Genomic DNA, 20267 nt, shown 5'->3' with positions numbered 1-20267 from the left:
AAATGGAAGAAAACGTCAAGTTATCTTACTTAGCAACAGGGCCTGGAAACTAAAACATAATTCTATTGGCTGAATAGTCTCATCTCCATATCCCCTTTAAAGGAACTAGCATATTGACCCAGGGAAGGAATATCTTCTGGCCTTAGTAGAAATGATGTCCAATATTTATAAATTCATTCATGTTTTAGAGAAATGTTTATTGAATTTCTAGTATGTGACCAACTATTCTAGGAACTTCAGCTTACACTGTGGTGGGGAAGACAAATTATATACAGACATGTTTATGAAATTGTGTTAGGTTGTGCTAAGTGTGGTGAAGAACAAGGCAGCAGGGCAGAGCAGCTGATGGGATACAGAGGGTGTGTTGAGCTATTTTATATGGGGTGGCAAGGGCAGTGATGTGTGGGAAGAAATCTGCATGAAATGTAGGTGTGACCCATGGGTTTATCTGAGAAGAGTATATATTCCAAGGAGAAGAAAAAGCAGGTACGTACAGATTGCTTCTGTAGACCGCTGCCAACAATAAGCTCAAAGTGATGTTTCCAATATGGTGACTTAGAAATACCTACTGCCCACTGATAGTTCAGATTAAAAACACACACACACACACACACACTCTCTCTCTCTCTCTCTCTCTCTCTCTCTCTCTCTCTCTCAAGGCAGCAGCCCAAAGTCTCTCTTGAATATTACTACAGAGGATAGAGAACTGATTAGAGAGATGATTCTTTTGTTTAAATAAGAGTCTTGCAAAGCACCTTGCAACAAGGCCATTCTTTTAGTCTGATGGTAGAGGGCATTCATGGAGAGATGGGAAAATGAGATCAGTTCCTTGTCCCCTGGGAAGAGACTACACGAGAAGATTTGAAGTCCAGAATCCTGGCATTTTCTCCTCACTTGGAATGAGTCAGCAGCATCTTCTCTGGAACGTTGTAGAGAACCTCTGAGGTAAGGCTGGACTCCGGCCCCGTGGTGGTCTGCCTTCCTCTGAGGGTCTGGTGATGTGTGTATAGGTGCTTTAACCAAACTGTGCAGCCTTGTGAGCTTAGAGGAGCCTAGAAGCTGCATTTATTCCAGAGCTTAACACCATCAAATTGGCCCTGCCTCTACTTCATTCTTGCATTAAAGGACTATATTAGTCTTGCCATGACGCTAAGTCAATTCTAAAGAAAACCATTTGGTATGTGTTTCTTTTGTTAAGGGGACAGATGATGTATTTCAGTTACATTTTTTTGTATCTCATAATCAAATCAATATTCAGGACACTTAAGCAGGGAGAAATTTCCCAGAAATAAATGCATTTTCTATATTCAAAAGAAATCATTTATTATTCTGGAGCTCACATTACTTCCAGGAGATAATCCGAAGTATTATTGGCAAATTACCACTTTCCATAGTCTTAGGTGCTTATGCAGACGCATAGAAGCTAAGGTTTTTGGACTGTCTAGGTCAGTCTTTTATCAAACTCACAATAGGAATTCCATAAACGTGAAATTTCATGTAAGGACACATCCTGTGTGCTCACTGCAGGCCAGGCATCATGGTGGTTGTGTATTGGCACTGCTTCACTTTTATTTACAAAAGTCTTGTGAAGTACCTGCTGATACTTGGACTTGCCAAGAGAGGGAACAGATGCTTAAAGAAGTTAAGCGGTATACTTAAAGTCAGTGTGAGCTATGGCAGGGCCAAGTCCAAATCCTCAGCTGTTTGACATCACAGCCTGTGTGCTTAGTCACTTGTCTATAGAGTGGTTTTGAGGTAATGAGGGTTAAACAGGGAGGGTTATGGATCAGGAAGCCCCTGAAATCTGTAAAGAGTTAGGTAAGTGCTACTTTGGACCCCTGGATCAAGAGGTTACTTTAGGGAAACAGAAATTATGGACCTGGGCGGCTGTTGTTGGGGCATCTCAGCACATCGAAGAGGGCTGGTCCTAAAAAAGTGTGGGGCTGTGTTTATGTTTACTTTTTAGTTCTGAAATCTGTTTTTTCTTTCTTATAAAAATCGCTTTAATGGGCCAAAGCCTCTCAACAGATGATATTTTAGAATCTATTAGATTGAGAATATATTTACAAAGACATTAATGATTACTTTTGAAGGACACTCAATAGTTAAGTGACCTTATATACAGAAAGGGTTGTTAATTTTTGTATCATTGATGTCATTTTCAAAGTGATCATCGTTTTCATTCTTAGCTAGCAAAGACTCAGAAAACCGACCTGAAAAGATTGAGAATTAGTCAAAGATGGGATGCTCTTGTTTGTCCTACCTGCTTCTCAAATCTGTATAATGGGAAATGAGGTACCTGTAAGTCAGCAACGTACTTGGGCTGCATTTACTGACACACTTAAGACTTTACAGACACTTCACGGAGTGGCTAGTGATTATGCCTTGAGTTGGTAAAACAGCTAGCTGATTAGTCCCGGCAGAAATGACATATCCCAAGCCAGAACTCCTGTCATGCCTTGGTAATGGGAAGTAAATTCTTTAAGATCAGAAACAATGTCAGTTATATTTAAAATGACACTGGAAACTACGTCGTAATGGACAATTGTGCAGAGGTGAGCAGGGACTAAAATGAGATAATAGGATTTTAAAAATTTGATTTTATTGGTTCTCTCCTCTATTTGCGTTTTTCATCAGGGTTACCTCTGCCTGTAAGTTTTACCCTGGAAATGTTTTTTTCTCCTTCAATTTATTCTGGGTATCTGGGTTGATTGAAAGGCAATGTATGCGTCGTCTTAGAAAGCCTGAATGGGTTGACAGAATTTTTGGTCTCTCTGAAAATTCATCTATTGATTTGACAAGACAGTTACGTGTTGTGAAGCTTGGAATGCCGTAGTCATCATTTCAAACAACATGAAGCTGCAGCAAAGGTTTCAGGAGATGCAGTGATATGCCTGGACACCTGGAGCATTTCTGAGTCTCAGACTGGAAGAGACATCCAGATGGCATCTAGTCTGTCCATGTGTGTCTAGGAGGAGAGACTCCTAACTGATAGTTCAGTGTATGCTCTTAGAAATCTCCAGAGAAGGACCGCCACGCTCTTGTCCCCTACATTAGTGCTGGGCATACCTCCAAATGGAACTTCTCCTGCTACAATAAAAAGTCACTGCATACAGTTACCCTCCTGAGCAAAGAAAGAATTAGCCTTCTTATAACAACACTTGATGTATTTCTAGCATCTTTGACAAGTCATGGAGTTGTGCCAGGAGCCAGGATATTATTGAATATTGTTCTAATTTTCAGGGAGATAGGGCCTCAGAAGGTTAATATCTAGAAAAAAGTTCTTGAAAGATGATTTCATAGAAAGAAAATGGTGATCACCAGATGCTAATTTGAAGTCGTGATGAGTAAGTGACACTAAAAGGACTCTATTTTTTGTTTTCCAAAAGGAATTCTCAACTGATGGCTCAGGGAGTGCCGTAGATGTGGTACATTCTGATTTCCATAAGGTGCTGGTAAAGAGTAACAGTATCCTGGCAGGCAGGATGGCAGAGTGTGAGCCAGGTCATGGTCTGGTCGTTTGGGTGCACAGCTCTTCCAGTGGTCACGTCTAAAAGACACTGATGCCAACTAGCAGGATCTCTAGTGCTATGTTCCAGGGCTGAGTACTGTCAACGTTTGTCACTGCTGTCTTGGAAAAAGAGAGCATGCAGTTCAAGTCAGCTAACATTTCCCGAGTGGCAACTCCATGCAGCATACCGTGCTAGGTGCTGCGGGAAGAAAGGGTAAGAAAGCACCCAGTGTCCAGGGCGGGATACGGGAAAGAAGAAGGCATTTGGAATTGAAGGGTCTGAATACTTCTCTCAGTTTTGCCATTTACCATTTATGTGAGTTGAGACAAGTTAATTCTTATTTCTGTGCCTCAGTTTTACCTATCTGCAAAATTGGGACTAGAGATAATTACTGAAAGGAATTCTTGTGAGGGTCATATGGAATTATATGAAAGTGCTTCATAAAACGGAAAGAAGACAGACAGCTGAGCCTGGGTTACTTCATTTGATCTGTATTAAAATTCTTTGAGTTACATATTATGAATAGTTTTGTCTTATAGGTGAGAAAACTGAGGCACAGAGGGCTTGAGTGAAAACAAAAAATGCTATTGCAGCACAGAGGAGAAGGGATAGGTGCACTGGGGGAGACGAAAAAAGAAGTGATGTTTGAGTAGTGCCATATTGGTTGAGCAAGTTTTCCAGGTGGAAGTGTGGCATAAAGGCATTTCAGGGAAAGAAGAAAAAATCATGGCCAAAAGCATAGCAGTGTGAATATGCAAATACACTTCTGAAAAGGTGGTTGGACTGATTTTACTAGAGCATCAGTATGGAGAGTTCCCAGAAAGAATGTGGTGGTGGTGGTAGGTGAGGACCAGATTCTTGAATATGTTGGCACTATGAACCACTGATGTCTTAGGAGCAGAGAGGAAATGACTGCTTAGACTTTGGGAAGATATTCCATGGAGCAGAGTGCAGGATGGAACGGAGAAGTAAAAGTTTCTGGGAGATAATGTGGGAATTTCTCACAACAGATCCAGAAAATGGCTTTAAACTGGAGGAATGGAAATAGAAGCAGGTGGATTTAACCAATTCTGGCAGCACATGAAAGTGACAGGTCATCAAGAGGGAGGGGCCGGTATCTTAGTATTACAGACTTCATGAAAGAATTAAACCAAGAACTAAAATTCCAGATGACTGAAACAGTAATAATTCCCTTCTGGTTTGCTATCATCTTGAGTCTTGTCAATATACACATTCAATCAAAAATATGTTTGCATATGAAAAGCCTTCAACTTTAAAATTTACCTAGCTGTGATTTTGACATTGGAAATCCTCGTGCTGCAACTCTGTCGCACACTTAAGTGAACAGGAAAAGACAGGAGGACCCTGTGCCACGGAAAATAATTTTCAACTACAGATATAATCTTTTAATAGTAGGTATTATTTTTATAACAAATATATTCTGAGAGATACTCTTTCAGAAGATTATCTTTATATGCATGTGCAGATCAAAATGTCAATCTTAGTTTTGTACTTTTGTAATCTAGGAGTTGATGTCTTTTGCCACAGGAGTTCAATATGTATTATTAACACTAAATGGACAAACGGGAGGGAGAAATGAGGAGGAAGGAAAGGGCTACTGTGATAAGTACCAAAGATGTCATCATATTAAATAGGGTTTTGTAACCTGAAATCACTGGAAACACTTCAGGGATCCAAGAACTTCCTGATGCAAAATGCATTTACCTTGAGGGAGAGGCTCTACAGATTTCATCAAGTCCTTAAAGGGATCTATGACACCCAAAATAAAAGAAATCACTGTTAAAATTATGGAATTGCCTTACTCCATGGATAGATACAACCATGAATTTTAAAACATGAACCAGAGAAATTTGTTTTATAAAAAAGTCTATGTGCTTAGAGGAGACAAAAGAATTTCCTTTAGCTAATGAGCACCTTCTAATTTTTTGCTTTTGTTACCTCATGCTTAGATATTGATAGAGATTCTTAAAGCTGAATAACACCAGCAGTCCTAAGAAACTAGTGAACCTTCAAAGTGTTTCCTCTATTATTTATACTTGGACTCTTTATTCCATAAGGATAGATTGGTTGGATAGATTTCAGAAATCATTTAGTTCAACACTTAGCTACAGGCAAATCCCTAGCTAAATCATCCCAGATGGGGACTGTTTATTTTTAAGAATCTGAAGTTCTCCCCTCCTCCCTTAGTAATCTGTTTTTATGTGTCATAGCAGGAACTCCCAGAACTTGAGGGTTTTCAAGGAGACGTGCTCAGCACTATATAAAAATAACATAGATTCTCTCTGAGTTTCTCAGTCCAGGATGCTCTACCATGTCATGAGAGGTAAGGACATCATAGTGTGTGTGGGTGAATACTCCAGAAATGACAGTGATGCTGGTGGGCATTTAAGAATAGATTAGAAAACTGACAGCCCTGCCCCAAAGGAAACTATCCTCCAAAGATGGGAGCTAAGGAGGCGACCCTATGAGTCTTAACTTCTCTAATTTCTCTGATTAAAAATCTCCTTTTACCCCTGTGCTGTACCTAGTAAGCTCCCCTAGACACAGACCTAATCAAGAAGGCAGAATATTGATGCAGTGCAGCTGAAAGGAGAGCTGTGCTAGGCTAAGATACGGGCCAACAGTGAGACCTAAACAACAAGGAATCCCCTGAGGCATGAAAAGTGACTGGTCCAGATAACGTGCCACTGTGGAGTTCAAAGCCAGTGGGGACAGACGGAGACAACCAACGCATGTCAGCTCATAGCTGGGAAACTTCATGGGCGAGAGGGCAACTTTCCTGAGGCCTGGGGCATGGAAGCAAGAGCAATTTACATCCCACGCTTTATCTGAATTAGCAGATCCCAACTGGTACTTCTTTGGCTAGAATTCTTGTTCCTGGGTACCTGAGTGAGTATCATATGCCCTGATGAAAAGGCAGGTAAATCTCTGTAAATCTCTGTTAACTAGCATGGCAGGCTGTGCTGAGCTACCAAGGGAAGGTCCTAATCAGGCAAGAGGTTTTCCTTTTTAAAATTTAGATTAATTTTTCACATATTGAGGTCCAGTGTGCACTGAGCCCTTCTTAGTACTTAATCCATTAAGCCACTTGGGACTTAATCCATTAAGCAGTGAGGCAGAGGAGGGAACAGGGCAGGCTCTGGAGCTTAGATGCCTTGTCAATCCTGGCTCCTCAGAAGTGACTTTAGATCTATATGAATGAATATGGACAAAATACTGAACCTATGACAGCCTCAGTTTCACCACCTGCAAAATGGGCACAATAATAGAATGTAACGCTTGAATAATGCCCAGCACAAAGGAAGTTTTTAAATAAAGTTTTGGGGATTTGGTAAAATAAGTATAAAGTGGTACACTGTCTCCTAATGTTCAATAAGTGGTACTTTTGCTACTATGATTACTGTCAGTGACAACAAGGATGACAATAGTGATGGAGAAAGTCAGAATAGTCCATGTGCCAAGGTCACAGAAAAAATGGAGAGAAATGCAGTGACCTGCACTGAGCAAAGCTGAACATCTTGAATCTGTAACTAACGGGAAAGAAAAAAGCAAACAATGGCAATAAATTAGGGAGAATATTGGGAGTATGGAGAAATTATCATCGCTGTTTCTTTTTATTTGTGTTTATTGTGTGGTGGTGGGGTGATTACCAGTTTTATTTGAATGTTTTATAAGCTGTTAGATTTATTTACTGAGAATGAACAGATAAATAGGGATGTTACTCAGCTGTGTCATGTCATGGCTTCTCATCAGCTCTTCCACTAACTTCCAGACAAGGTTAATTAACGAGGAAAGTTCACTGCAGAGGGAGGGGGGAGCGCTGAATCTGAAGGATGATTCATCTTGTTGGGCGAATGGTGGGTGAACCAACTCCGGAGTTTGCCGTTCTAGGGAGGGAGGAAGGCAGTGGCTGGAGACTTTCAGGATATCTTGAGAAAGATGTGCTGTCAGAGGAGTGTGATCACTTTCGTATTATATAATTTGATACAAACTGGAACAGCTTCTCAATCTTTTCTAATCCTGGATGTTCAAGGTTATACTTTTTAATATTTTGTTTCCCTTCTTAGAGCAAGGTATCCTTATCCTAGCCCCGAGGAGCTCCAGAAACACTCTGCTTCCGTATGTTTTCACAGAGGTCCCTTTCCAGTCACACCTCATAGGTGTGACATGTCACCTCCTCAAGGAGACCTCCTGTGACCCTACCTAAAGTGGTCCCCACCAGCCACTCCCTCACATTACCTTGCTTCACTCTCTCCCTAATAGTGTGGAGGTCAAATCCCAGTTCTGGCCCTTCTGTGTGTGACCTTAGATGTGTGAATTAATCTTTCTAGCCTTTCTTCATCCGTAAAATGGAAACAATGAAAATATTTTCCTCCTGGACAGTTATGAGGACCAACACACACAAGCTATTCCAGGCTCGTAAATGTTACCTACTGTTGTGTGAGCCTTCATCGCTCTCTGAAGTCACCTTCTTTATTTACTTATTATTGTCTGTTTCCCCCATTAGTTAGCAGTTAGCAGGGACTCTTTCTTGTTCAACGCTGGGTTGAGGATCTCGAACAGGCTCCATATTAGGAGCTCAATAAATATTAGTCAAAATAATGAATGTTCTATCAATATTTAAGAAATTAGCTTGTCCAGCGTCAGGTCACGTAGCAAACATGCTTGACTGAGCTGCCCGAATGGCAGAACAAACAGAACCCAAGCCACTTGCTCTCTTACCTAGATGGAAACGCAGAGCATTTCTCCATATTACCTTTGCGCCCACACATCCCACTTTTGGGCAGATCTAAAATTCTGCAGAGCTTTATGATCCCTGTTATATGAAAGTAATGATGCTGTTTTGTTGGTTTCCAAAAAATTAAGTTATCTAATGGTACTGAATTATACTAGATATTGCTTATTCAGTATACCTCACTTCTTCTCCCCCTCTTTCCCGGGGATATGCCTGCTACGAACCAGGAGAAACCAGGAAAGGCAAAGAACAAACAAGGACAGACAGAAATGTTGGAATGCCAAGAATGTGTCTTTTTAGCATTGCAGTGACAATAATCACTACACCTATATTCTGCTTGTAGAATTCCAAACTTGCTAAGACTACACAGTTAACAACTAGTAAATGTATCCTGTTCAGCGAGGCAGGAACACACAGAGCGGTCCTAAGGAGAGTCTGTTTTTAGTCCTCCGACACATCTCTTTGTAACAGGCCAACCTATCCCTCTGCAGGTAGACCTCCCGCCCACAGAGCTGCCCAGGTGCCCCTCCCTCACTTCGAACCCTGTTAAAGGTTAATGGTGTTTCACAAGTGCCCTTTGGGCTGTAGGACAGCTCAGCTAAAGGTCATTCTTGGAAGGACCTCCTTTCCCATCTCCTTCCTTTTTTACAGAAGAATTCATGTCAAAGAAAAAGAAAATACCTGATTCTGACTTTCCTGCAGCTGCTAGTCTCCTGATGCCTTACGTAAAGTTTTTAAGGCCTGATGAGAATGGCCGTTAGCATCCCTGACAAGGCTCTGGCATTGTCCCGCACGAACCGAGCTCCCAGAAGCTCTAGACTCTCCAATGGGGGAAGGTCATGCTGGCCACAGTGACAGTGCATGTCATTTCTGTTCGTCCTCCCTCAAATAATAAATATTGTTTGAGAGATTGGTTAGTGTGCTGTAAAACTGATAAGATTCAGGTTGCCAAAGGCATTTCATAAATTTCATAGGTCTTAATTTACGTTGCTATAGTAACTGAAATGTTGGAATTTCCCTAGAAAGCTTTTATATCCCTAACCTTAGAGTGCTAATAGTGTAGATTATGACTCTGCACTTGGTCTTTGCTGTTGTGCAGACTGTGTCTTCTGTATGTGGAGTATTCTGTATGTGCAGACGTATGACTGAATGTTTACTAACTGTAATTTCAAAATTAGCATTTCTGCCGTCCAACCTGATTTTCTTACCTACATCCATGAAACTTGGTGAGCAAGATGTTACTAAAATGGACAGTTGTTCTCTAAAGAGAAAGGGGGCATTGGAAAGGGGAATGGGAAAAAATAGAATTCTTCTAAGTAGTAGTTCTAGAATCTTCAGGACGGATGTGAATTTGGCGCACCTTCTCCATCAAAGTGAATTTCTAGCATGCACTGAAGCACTTGATGCATTATTAACAGGTGCTTTGAGAAAAGACACTATGCTGAGGTATTTAGTGCACCAGCACTGTCTGAAGTGACCATGGGAGGTGTGATAAATCCCCTGCCTTGAGAAAGGAAGATACCTAAGAACCCCGCGGGCTGCTTGGGATCACATGTATTAATTATATGGACCCAAAGCAGCTCGGAAACTCACTGCAAATGACCTAGGATGGACCTGAGACACAAGTCTCTCCCCTGCTGGAGTCCAGCTTACCTTATATCCTGATGATTTGATGTGCACGCCGCGTTTGGTCAGAGTAGATTTCATTCGGATGAAAAAGGAGCGCTCAAGGGTGTTGTCAGTGGTTAGCAGACTGGGGCTGGTGGATTCCACTGAAGAATACAAAAATACATACACACATGATTTAGATCTCTACACAGCCCCTCACAGCTACTCCTCAGGTGCAACCCTTGAGATCACTAAAAATAAATGACTGATGGGTGCTAAGAGTGTAGTAATCAATTTACCTCGTTTAGAAAATGTTTACTTTGCAGAAAAGAAAAAAGCAAAATTAATGTCTCTGAAGAGACGCCATTCCAGTTTCTAGCAAGAGCTTTTCGGGCCTTTTAACGTCCAGCAGCTCCCTAAGTGGGGTCTGAGAGTAAGTAAGTTATTGTAGCACTTCCTGAGGCTTGGCCGGTGCACATGGAGAGAACTGTCACAAAAGGAAGGGCCCCAGAGATTTAGGGGGTCAGCCAAGACTGAGGCAGAGAGGCTTCTGATGAGAGTAAGGATGACTGGCTCTTTATTCTCCCCCAAATCCCTTCATTGGAACATTTGCCTACTGGGGAGTTCTGAGAACCTGGAAACCATCAAGGTTGGGTAGACATTGGCGAGTGTCCTTACCCTCCTGAGCTGGTTTCCTTCATTGTGGGGACTAAGAGGCATGAAGTCTTTCCAACTGACTTGAGATAGAAGGCTGGGGATGGGATATACAGACAGAAACAAAAACTCCTCTCACCATCAACCTTCCTGTCCTGTCACAGGTGGCTGCTTCTCCCCCGCCCTCATCAGAACAGAAAACACTGTGTGTTTACTGCTTTGCTTCTGATGGGGGAAACTCATAGTTTCTTCTCTCAAGCAAGATAGTTAATCTTTCTCTTTAAATGGATTTAGACTGAACAGAATATGTTTTTACTTCTGAAACTTAAAATGGTAGCCTGCAGTCGTGCTGACCTAAAAACACCTTGATGCGACAGGCCAGGAGGCAACGTCAGCCTATTTTCTCTAAAAATAATATTCTAACGTGTTTTATAAATATAAGTCTTTTCCCGAAAAGAAATTAATTTGGAGGTTTTAAAGCCTAATGATACTCTAATTTTATTCTTCTGAAGCGGTACTTTTAAGTTGGTCTTATTCTACAGTAAAAAAATACATATATGTCAAACCACAAAATAGAATTTCTTTTGAGCAGCCCTGTGTGAACACTAATTTTCTCCAGGGTGAAGGTTAAAAAAAAATGTGTAATAAAGAGATTTAAGAATTAAGTATGTGCAAAAATAGCTATTAAAATACAAAGAAAAATAGGCAAAATAGGCTTTTAAATTTTAAATTATGAAACATATTATTTCTAAGGGAAAGAAACATCTATTTTTGATATTAAATTTGATGCTCAGTTAAAAGAAGAGTGAGCACTACTATAACAACAGAAACCTTGCTATTTGTAGTCTAGGGCATCTTGTATCATTCTTGTCTTACTATGACTGTATTTTCCTATATTTATGGCGTTTCTGTTCTGGGGTGATGGAAGCCCTGACAAGTGTCCCTTTCTTATGTCTCTCTCTTAAGATTTTCTTTTTCTTTTTTTTTTTTGTTTTAGAGAGCACGGATCTGATGTCATTTTAAATGTACAGCTTTTTATCACTCGAGGGAAAAGCAGAGCCATGTTATATTTAGTACTTTCATTTCTTCTGATTAAATATGAATTACTATGAAATTTTTCTCATCATCTAACACGCCATAATACGCCAACAGCTTTTTAATACACTATATAAGCACAAACTTCTGCTCTAAGAGTTTAATTTGCCCCTCTAATCCAATCACATCAACCTTATTTCTCTTATCAGAGATTCCCATTTTGAATTAAATGAGCTCATTAGTTTTAATCAAAAGCAGAGAGATCAAAACTTAAACGTAAATGCTTTAGATCAGAACTGTCAGTCAGCCGTGCAGTTCTATTTTACTAAAACACAAGATCAGAGACCCTTAGAACCAATTTTTTCTCGTAAGGGATGCCGAGAGCTTGAAGATGCTATATCCCTTTTTTTTTTTTTTCCTTCCTCCCAAGGACAGATTATACATTTAAGGTTAGACTTAATTTATAGCAGTTTTTCATCCTGGTGGAAATGGAAAAGTACGCCAATCTGCTAGTGTCCCTTTCACATTTATGGGCACTGGTCCTCAGAGACTTGAACTAACGGGAAGCCATCAGAATCCACGCCACAAACTCAGTCTTAAAAATTCAGCTCTGCTCAGCAAGATTGTGTTTGCAACAGCTGAGGAAAAATGAAACTTCCCAGAAAAGGGAACTATGTTTTAGGGCTGGGGTCCAGGATGTCCTGAACCCAGTAAGGAAGGAACCACGTAACCGCAGAAAGGTAATTCAGGCATCATTAGAAATTATTACTGTTTTCAGCACGGGGAGCTGCACACATAATTAGTGTGCACTTTAGAGACCCCAGCATGGGTGCTTCCTGCTGGGTGACAGAAAGGGAGACATGAGCTTTACATGAGCGGTGGAGCCCGAGCACTGTGTCCTGCTCTGTCTGGGCAGTGAATACAACACACACCCCCGAGCCATTGTGTTAAATTTCCAGCATGTATGGAGGCAGCGTTAATTAAACCCAGGACAACTGTTGTGAGAGGAATGCTGAAGTCAGATTTTGCCCCACTAAAGCTGAGGTTTAAAATCTAAACTGTCAGAAACACACACACAGACAGAGAAAACAAACTTATGGTTACCAGGGGGGAAGGGGGGAGGTGGAGGGATAAATTGGGAGTTCGAGATCTGTGGATACTAACTGCTATATATAAAATAGATGACAAGTTTATCCTGTGGGGCACAGGGAACTATATTCAGTATCTTGTAGTAACCTACCGTGAAAAAGAATCTGAGAAGGAATATATGTATGTGTATGCATGACTGAAACATGCTGTACACCAGCACTGGCACAAACTGTAAACTGACTATACTTCCATAAAAAAGAAAAACAATGAAATCTAAACTAGTCCTCAAACTTTATTTCAGGAGTGTGGGGGTATGGGGCGGGGACTCAGGGAGAAGAAGAGAAGGCAACTTAGAAAAGAGTTTGATTTCTGGTGATGATTTCTGCTTTCACTCCACATGGCTTTCTAGCTCTGAGGAGAAGGGCAGAAGTAACCTGCCAGGCTGGCCTTTTCAAAGGGACACGTAACAAATTCATGGCACATGCATACTTGGCCGTGCTTCCTCAAGGGCTAGCAGATTTGCTCTGGTTATCCCAGCTCTGACAATGGTGTTGCTCATGTAAAGAGATCTACTATCTGCATGTGACAGACAAGAGCAGCAGCCTTAGAACCTTTCTGAGTGCCCCAGGTGAGAAGCACGGATGGTGATGAAGGTCCTATTGGGAGAGAGCCAGGGGAACATGTCCTTTGTGACGTGCGATATGACGGTAGCACTGACAGAGAACGAGTGTGTGTGTGCTGGGCAGATGTGAAGAAAGGACAAAGTAGTTAGAAAAGTATCCTTAGGATTGGTGCTCTGTAAAGACCAATCCATGTCGAAGAAGCATTTTTAGAGTGCTTTCTAGATGTCAAATGCTCTTCTGTCAACTTTTTGAGGCAGGCCAGGCTTGCTGCATGATCTGATAGGAAATTTGGGATTCAGAGAACTTACATCTGCTGTCTGAGATGCAGGAGAAATTGATGGGTAAAACTGGATTAAGCGGTCAAAGCCCAGATAGGGCCAGTTCTGACCTATGAATTACAAACAAGGAACTGAAAAACAAAACAAAAACAAGACCCACATGACTGAAAGCTAGATAAAGAAATATACCCTCTTTTGCTGAATCTCAAGGGCCTCAACTTTTTCTAAATCTAAGTGATCTCAGCTCTTGAAATGTCAGTTTTTGCATATCTTGTGAAATTTACAGAACAATTTATAGCAAAAGTTGTAATAATTTTTATGTTGGCAAATGCCACCATAGTGTGAAGTCATCTGTGTTATTCCACATCTGTTTATGATGTCCCAACTGGTACTGGGGTTGCTGCTTCCTTATTATTATGAAGCGGCAGGAGGCGGTGGGGAGGGTCGGGAAGGACGAGGTGGCAGCGAACCGTCTAGTTCTCTCTGGCCGATCCGAGGGCCAGGTGCACTCTGAGCACTTGGGTGCCCTCTCCAGGGTCCCTGAGAGTGGATGAGACCAAAGCATAAAGAGGGCCTTTCTTTTTAGTACACTCCAAATGTCTGCAATTCAGTCCTAATGTCAGAACCCTACAACTGCCATCAAATCCTGGTGGGAGTGGGAGAGAAAAGAGACATTAAGTTTTGAGAAAACGCTGTTGCTCCTCAAGTGTGAATGAAGTGTTTTTCCTTTTTGAGGGGATGTGGAGTGAGCTAAGTTGTTAAGATATGGAGTTAAATATACTCTTTTCTCATTTCATTGTCTACATGAATCTTTCCTTTTTCACAAGTTCTGTGCAAAATGCTAATAACTAAAATGACCCTCACAAGACAAGGGAAGAGAGGCTGGTTCCTTTTGCAGTTATCTTGACAAAGCCAAACTGTTTAATTGGCATATGCTGTTAGCTCTGTTAGATACTGATGTATTTTAGGACTTTGGAATGAGTATGTGTCAAGTATTGGACAAGTTATTTCTTTAACCCAGGACCTCGTGCATCCTAAGCACACACTCTACTACTGAGCTATACTATACCCTCCCCCTACTTTTCTTAAAAAACTTTCCTGCCACTTGGAAGTTAGGTTTGATTATGTGGCTTCCTGTAGCCAGTGGACTGTGAACAAAAGTCACGTGTCACCTCCATGTGGCATTTTTGAGAAGAGCTGGTCATACAGCGCTACTTCCTCTTTCTCTCTGCTGTGGTGATTGTCAGCATTTCAGCTGGTGGCTGCTCCATCAGCCTTGGTCTTGCAATGAGGACAGCGTGGGGCAGAACCCTTAACCCACCCTTACAGAAACAAATCTTTGTTGCAATTTGGGGATTGTGTTTTCCTGTAGCATAACTTAGCCCATACTGACTGATGAAAATAACAAATCTTTATTATTATTTCAAAATGTATGTTGTCCATGTCTCCCAGATAGTCAGTGGCAGAGCACACAGATGTGACCTGTTTGTCCGACCCCAAAGTTCCTGATGTTTCCAATATACTGATCTTACATTTATTTATATCCTTATTTTGTCTCCTATGCTAGGGCAGCAGGGTGGAGACAAGTCTAACTTTAATCCCCTATAGCACACAGCATGGTTCCTTGCACCCACAGCAAAGATTTATATATAATATATATAAAGTATATATATACACACACATACATACATATATTTAATATAGTCAATAAGTAATATTCATTAAACATTGACTTTAATGTAATAAGATATTTCCGACTCAATTTCCCAGTAGTCGGTCAATGGTAAAAATGAATCTCTTCTCACAGATATTGTCCCAGCAGATTTTATGTTTATCTGGGATGACAACTATGGTGATTTTAAAATGCCACAAATTCATCAATACTCTTCCTTCCAAAAGGTGGAGCCCACTTCCTCTCCCCTCGAGCGTGGGCTGCGTTTGGTCACTTACTTCTACTAAGTAGCACGTGGTAGAGCTGCTGGTGTGTGACGTGGTCATAACAGGTAGCCTGGTTTCCTTGTTGCTCCCTTTGGGCCTTCACTCTGATGGAAGCCAGCTGCTGTGTTGTGAGGACACCTGGGCAGCCCTATGGGGAGGCCAGTGCAGTGAGGAACTGAGGCTTCCTACTCACAGTCACATGAGTGAGCTTGGATGTCGACCCTCTGGCCCCAGGCGAGCCTTTGGATGGAGATGCTCTGACTGATATCTCCATGGCAGCCTCCTGGGCTAGAACTACTCAGATAAGCTGCTACTGGATGCCTGCCCTGTAGAAACTATGTGAGATACCTTTGCTTTTCTAAATCTGTCAATATAAGGGGTAATCTGCTATACAAAGAGAGCTATTATAACACTCATGTGGGACCTCTTTTTGGAGAAATCATAGCCTTGTTTTGATATATGACAACTACGTATGTGGGTAAAACTCATGTGATTTTGAGAAGGAATGCATTGCCCAGTGTCAATATATGGTGGATTCACATGTGTAAGGAAAACTACCTGCAGTGCTGATTTCTATAAGGGGCGGGGGTCTGTGCTTTCAAAGGTAAATGCTCAACTGATTTTTTTTAAAGTGCAATTTGCAAAAAAAAGGTGCTATCAACAGTCATCTGTTGAGACCTTGGTATCTCGAAAGGCAGCCTTACCATCTTGTTTCTCTTTTGTTGTAACTATTCCCTGCTCTTCTCCCACACCCCATGCCCCCAAGCACCTAGGATCATGTTTTACACAAGTGGGCACTCAGTTTGTACGTTGAATAAAGTCATATTCTGATGCTTTCTTGTAAGAATTATTCTCTTTACTCCTGCCCATTCATTCTCTTACACCAAACATCTTGTTCCAAGAAGTCTTTTTTTTTTTTTTTTTTGAGGAGAGGGAATCATGACGTCCTCCTCTTGTCTTCATCTCTAAGGAAGCATTTTCTGTTAAGTGTTATTTTGAGGGTCATGGACCAGTGGATTTGGTAGTTAAAAGAGGATTGGCCTGGTTTTGCCCAGGATTAAAGAATACTTCGTTCTCTGTCTTTTGAGAGTTCATTTTCATCCCACTGGCCTGGCCAGTACCCTGTGCCAGGGCAACTTTGAGGGGGTGATGGCCCTCAGGAGACTAGACTGAGACCCTTGGCCACCGGTGGGGAGGCAGTGCCCACCACTTTCTGTGAACCTGAGTTGTGCCTCCGTTGGGATGTCAGGCAAGCGCAGTTCGAGCCTCTACGCTCGGGCTTAGCAGTCTGCCTCTGTCAGCTTCAGTGCTCGCTCGGGAGAATGATGAGAGAGGCACATTTATTTAAGTCTCATTAGGGCTGATTCCTGCTCCCACTCAGTTGTGAGTCTTCAGCTTTGTTTAGAAACTTGTGAATCATTAACTGAAACTCTAGAGCATAGCTGTGAAAATAATTGTGGTTCAATCATGATGTAATAAACTTTCAAAGTAACATTAAAAATAATCTGCCCCCAAAAAGGGAAAAAATAATAATCTGCCAACCCATGCCACCTGTCAGCACAAAGTCCCCAGCAATGTCTGTCTGGCTCGGAGGAGAATCGTAACACATAAGGTTGCCGTGCAGGTTTCCTGCGCTTGGCAGGGGCTGCTACTCAGTGAGGCTGTCCCCTGAGGGAGAGGAGAGTGTTCAGCTGCCGCCTGCTGCTCCACAGTTGGTGTTTGGATGATACCACTCTGGGGAAATACACACAGTGTCAGAGTCAAGCTGCTACCAGTGGGTGTTTCTATACACAGCCACTAAGCAACAGGAAAGTTCAAGGGGAAAAACTGGGTATTGTAAAGATAGCCTTGGAGAGTCCATGACATCCAGTGTGACCCGTTCTGCAGCAGGCTATGCTGTGCGCTCCAAAGAACATGCTGTCTGAATACTGCGAGTGAGTGTTTTAAATCTTATTGGAGACTCCCTATAAATGTTGCCACTTGAGGGATCTATTCGGAGAGAAAAATACAGCGTGCCCTCCCGGGATGCCGCTTGGATTCCATTACCCATATTGCGTATGGGATCGAGTGTGGCAATGCTTTTATCACGACTATAAAGTGCTTACGAGCCAATTCCTCATATAAAACATACTCCATAACGCTGAGGCTTTTTTTTTTTTTTTCCTTTTCTGTTTCCTCCTTTTATTTCCTCTCTCTCTTTCTTTCCTTTTCTTTCTTTTAAACGACAAACATGGTGTCAGACAAAGGGCCTCGGGACTTACTCTCTGTAGCACAAAACAAAACAACAACACATAAACACCTTTGTGAAGGCAGCTCGAAACCCCATGTTTTCTATTAAAAAGTCATGTTCAATCTTCACTGTTGATAGAACTGAATCGCTAACACAGAGAACACTGTATATCAGAAAGGTCAATAGTTATTATGAGCTACAAATATATTTTTTTCCATCCTTCAGGCTGTTTAGCGTGTATCACAGCATGAGCAGCTGTCTTCTTTAATGCTTTTAAAATTAGAATCCCAAAGAGGAAGGCAAAATTATGGTTGCAGTGATTGCTCTTTGCTTTTGTAAGTTTACTTTAATATACTATTTTATATACACGACTCTTCCGTGCAGCCTGTCCATGGGGCAGTAACTGGTTGCTGGTATTGAGCTGAACCGCCACGTCTGTTTTCTCAGCATCCTGGCCAGATCTCCATCTCAGGCACAGATGCTGTCAATATACCATATTTTCCAAAGGAGTTACAGAGAGGTGTCTGGTTCCAGAGGCACACTTGCAAGCACACATACGCATTCTGCCTTTTCATTGCTTTCAAGCTCTGGGACTAACCACAACAATGCCATGTGATGAGAAACAGTGGTGCAGAGCTGGGTGAAGAATCAGGCAGTGATTCAAACCATTGCTACACAAAGTATCTGGACGGCGGGTGCACCTCTTAGGTGGTTACAGGTTGAGCTTCTGCCTGTGCCTCGAACTCCTTGTCCTTACTCAGCACACAGCCCTAAAAGATGAGGACTATTTTAAATAGCACGTGTAAACCCAGATCGGATGCTTCATTATAGCTTGCTTAGTCTTTGTTCAGGTTATTTACATTAAATATACATATTGAGTATCTATAATAAGTGGAGACTGTTTATAACAATGCTTATATTTGGGAGGAGGGGAAAATATAGAACAGTGTGATGAATGCTACAAAGAAGAGCTGTGTAGGGTGAGGGGCTAGAGAGGGATGAGAGCCACGTTTTGGTCATGTGGACGTGTGGGTGCAGATGCCACACCTCTGTGCTCATGATTTGCCCTGTGACTTCGTGACTCCACACCAGTAAAAAGCTTTACATAAAACTGTTACTTGGGTAGACATGCACTTGTGACAAAGAAATTTTAGAAATGGTACCCTTTGAACTTTGGGCCCTAATTAAAATAAGTGATATACTAAAGACGAATAATTTCCCATGTAGGAAACTCAGGGATTAGTTACTGAGAATTGTCCAGAGCGTCTCGTGTCTCCCAGGTGTACCCGCTGGCCTTGTCAACTTTGGGGGGTCTCCAGAGAGAGCATCTTCAGTAGAAAAGTAGGATAAAGGCTGAGTAAATAAGTGATATACTTCTCTTTGGTGAAGTTTGGTGATGAAAATAAACAGAGCTGAGCATGTTTATTAAGAGGACTGAGTTTCAAGTTGTCTAGATTAGAAATGTTAATTGAAGAATTTAAATCCTAAGGGGTATCTCATCAGTAACAGAGAAAGAGAGGTGAGCTTCTGAAATAGGGGCATGGGGGAGAAAATAAAGGAGGATGTGAGAGAAAAAATGGGAGAGGGGCGGGGCAGAGAGGGGAGTGAGCTGGGACTTGTGTTGAGCAACTTAATCTCAATAAAGGTCGGGCTGAGTTAATGGAAGTGGGAGAAGGAGAGGATTCTGAGAGTGGAAAAAGCTCTGGAGCAGCCCATGTGGGCAAAGCAAGTAGGATCAATGGGAATTCAGTAATAAGATTACACACTGGTTACAAGTTGTGTGGCTTAAATTTAAGAGCACTGGTTTTCTAGGATACCCTGTAATGGCTTTGTGGGTTTTCCAGGCAATGCTCAGCTTTCCCCAGGGACGGGAGCTGCCTACACAATGGGAATGAAAGTCAACAGGGTGAGGAATTCCAAAGGGTAAAGAGACAAACACGTGAAAATTGAGAGTGTTGGCCTGGGGAAGAGGAAAGAATGATAGGCTAGGGTTGGGGGAGGAGGTGACATGAGTGAGGCAGCCAGTAGGGGGGCTTTGTTCAGAGAATGATTTGTGAGAATGCTATTTACCGCTTCTAAACAAATTTCTGTTTTTAATCTCGATTTTCTTCTATGTTCATAGAAAATGTGGAAAATAGGCAAAAGTATAAATAAGGAAACAAATCCCCAGTAACCTTACCACCCACCTTCAGTCACTATTAACACTAACAGGTTTTAGCCTTATTTGCTATTTCATTATGTATTTATTTCAAAATTGGAATCAGACCTGTGTATGCCCACATTTTTTAATGTTAAAAAAGGCATAGCTCACTATGTGATAATTGCTTTTATTAGATGCTATTGGGGAATGAAAGGATGTTGGGGCTTTAGTGGCCTTGGTTGCAAGGCAGGTTTCAAAATAAGAAGTGATAATATCTGCATGTGTTCACATCAGTACATCACTTTCAAACACATTATTTTTCCTGGCTGTGTAATGTTCCATTGCACAGTGATTAATTTGAAATTAATCTTCCTTCAACTTTCTTATCACTTCTTAGGGTGGAT

The 20267-nt window shown here is 41.6% G+C and overlaps 1 protein-coding gene and 1 long non-coding RNA gene across 8 annotated transcripts in view; one reads left to right on the top strand and one right to left on the bottom strand.

The window, feature by feature from the left end:
- The window catches only part of NPAS3 (neuronal PAS domain protein 3), a 799526-nt gene that overhangs the window by 54495 nt on the left and 724764 nt on the right, over window positions 1-20267 (bottom strand). For all 7 annotated transcript variants that reach the window (XM_064485884.1, XM_031453562.2, XM_064485886.1 and 4 more), the window contains one exon: window positions 9922-10040. In XM_064485884.1, the coding sequence (XP_064341954.1) occupies window positions 9922-10040 (119 nt within the window). The remainder of the gene's footprint in view (window positions 1-9921; window positions 10041-20267) is intronic.
- LOC116153509 (uncharacterized) overlaps window positions 1-20267 on the top strand; it is a 219019-nt gene that overhangs the window by 107164 nt on the left and 91588 nt on the right. The gene's annotated exons all lie outside the window — the stretch shown is intronic.

Source organism: Camelus dromedarius, chromosome 5 (assembly GCF_036321535.1).
Source record: "Camelus dromedarius isolate mCamDro1 chromosome 5, mCamDro1.pat, whole genome shotgun sequence".
Taxonomy (NCBI): Eukaryota; Metazoa; Chordata; class Mammalia; order Artiodactyla; family Camelidae; genus Camelus; species Camelus dromedarius.
The sequence above is the reverse complement of the archived record's forward strand: the minus strand, read 5'-3'. Positions and strand labels throughout refer to the sequence as shown.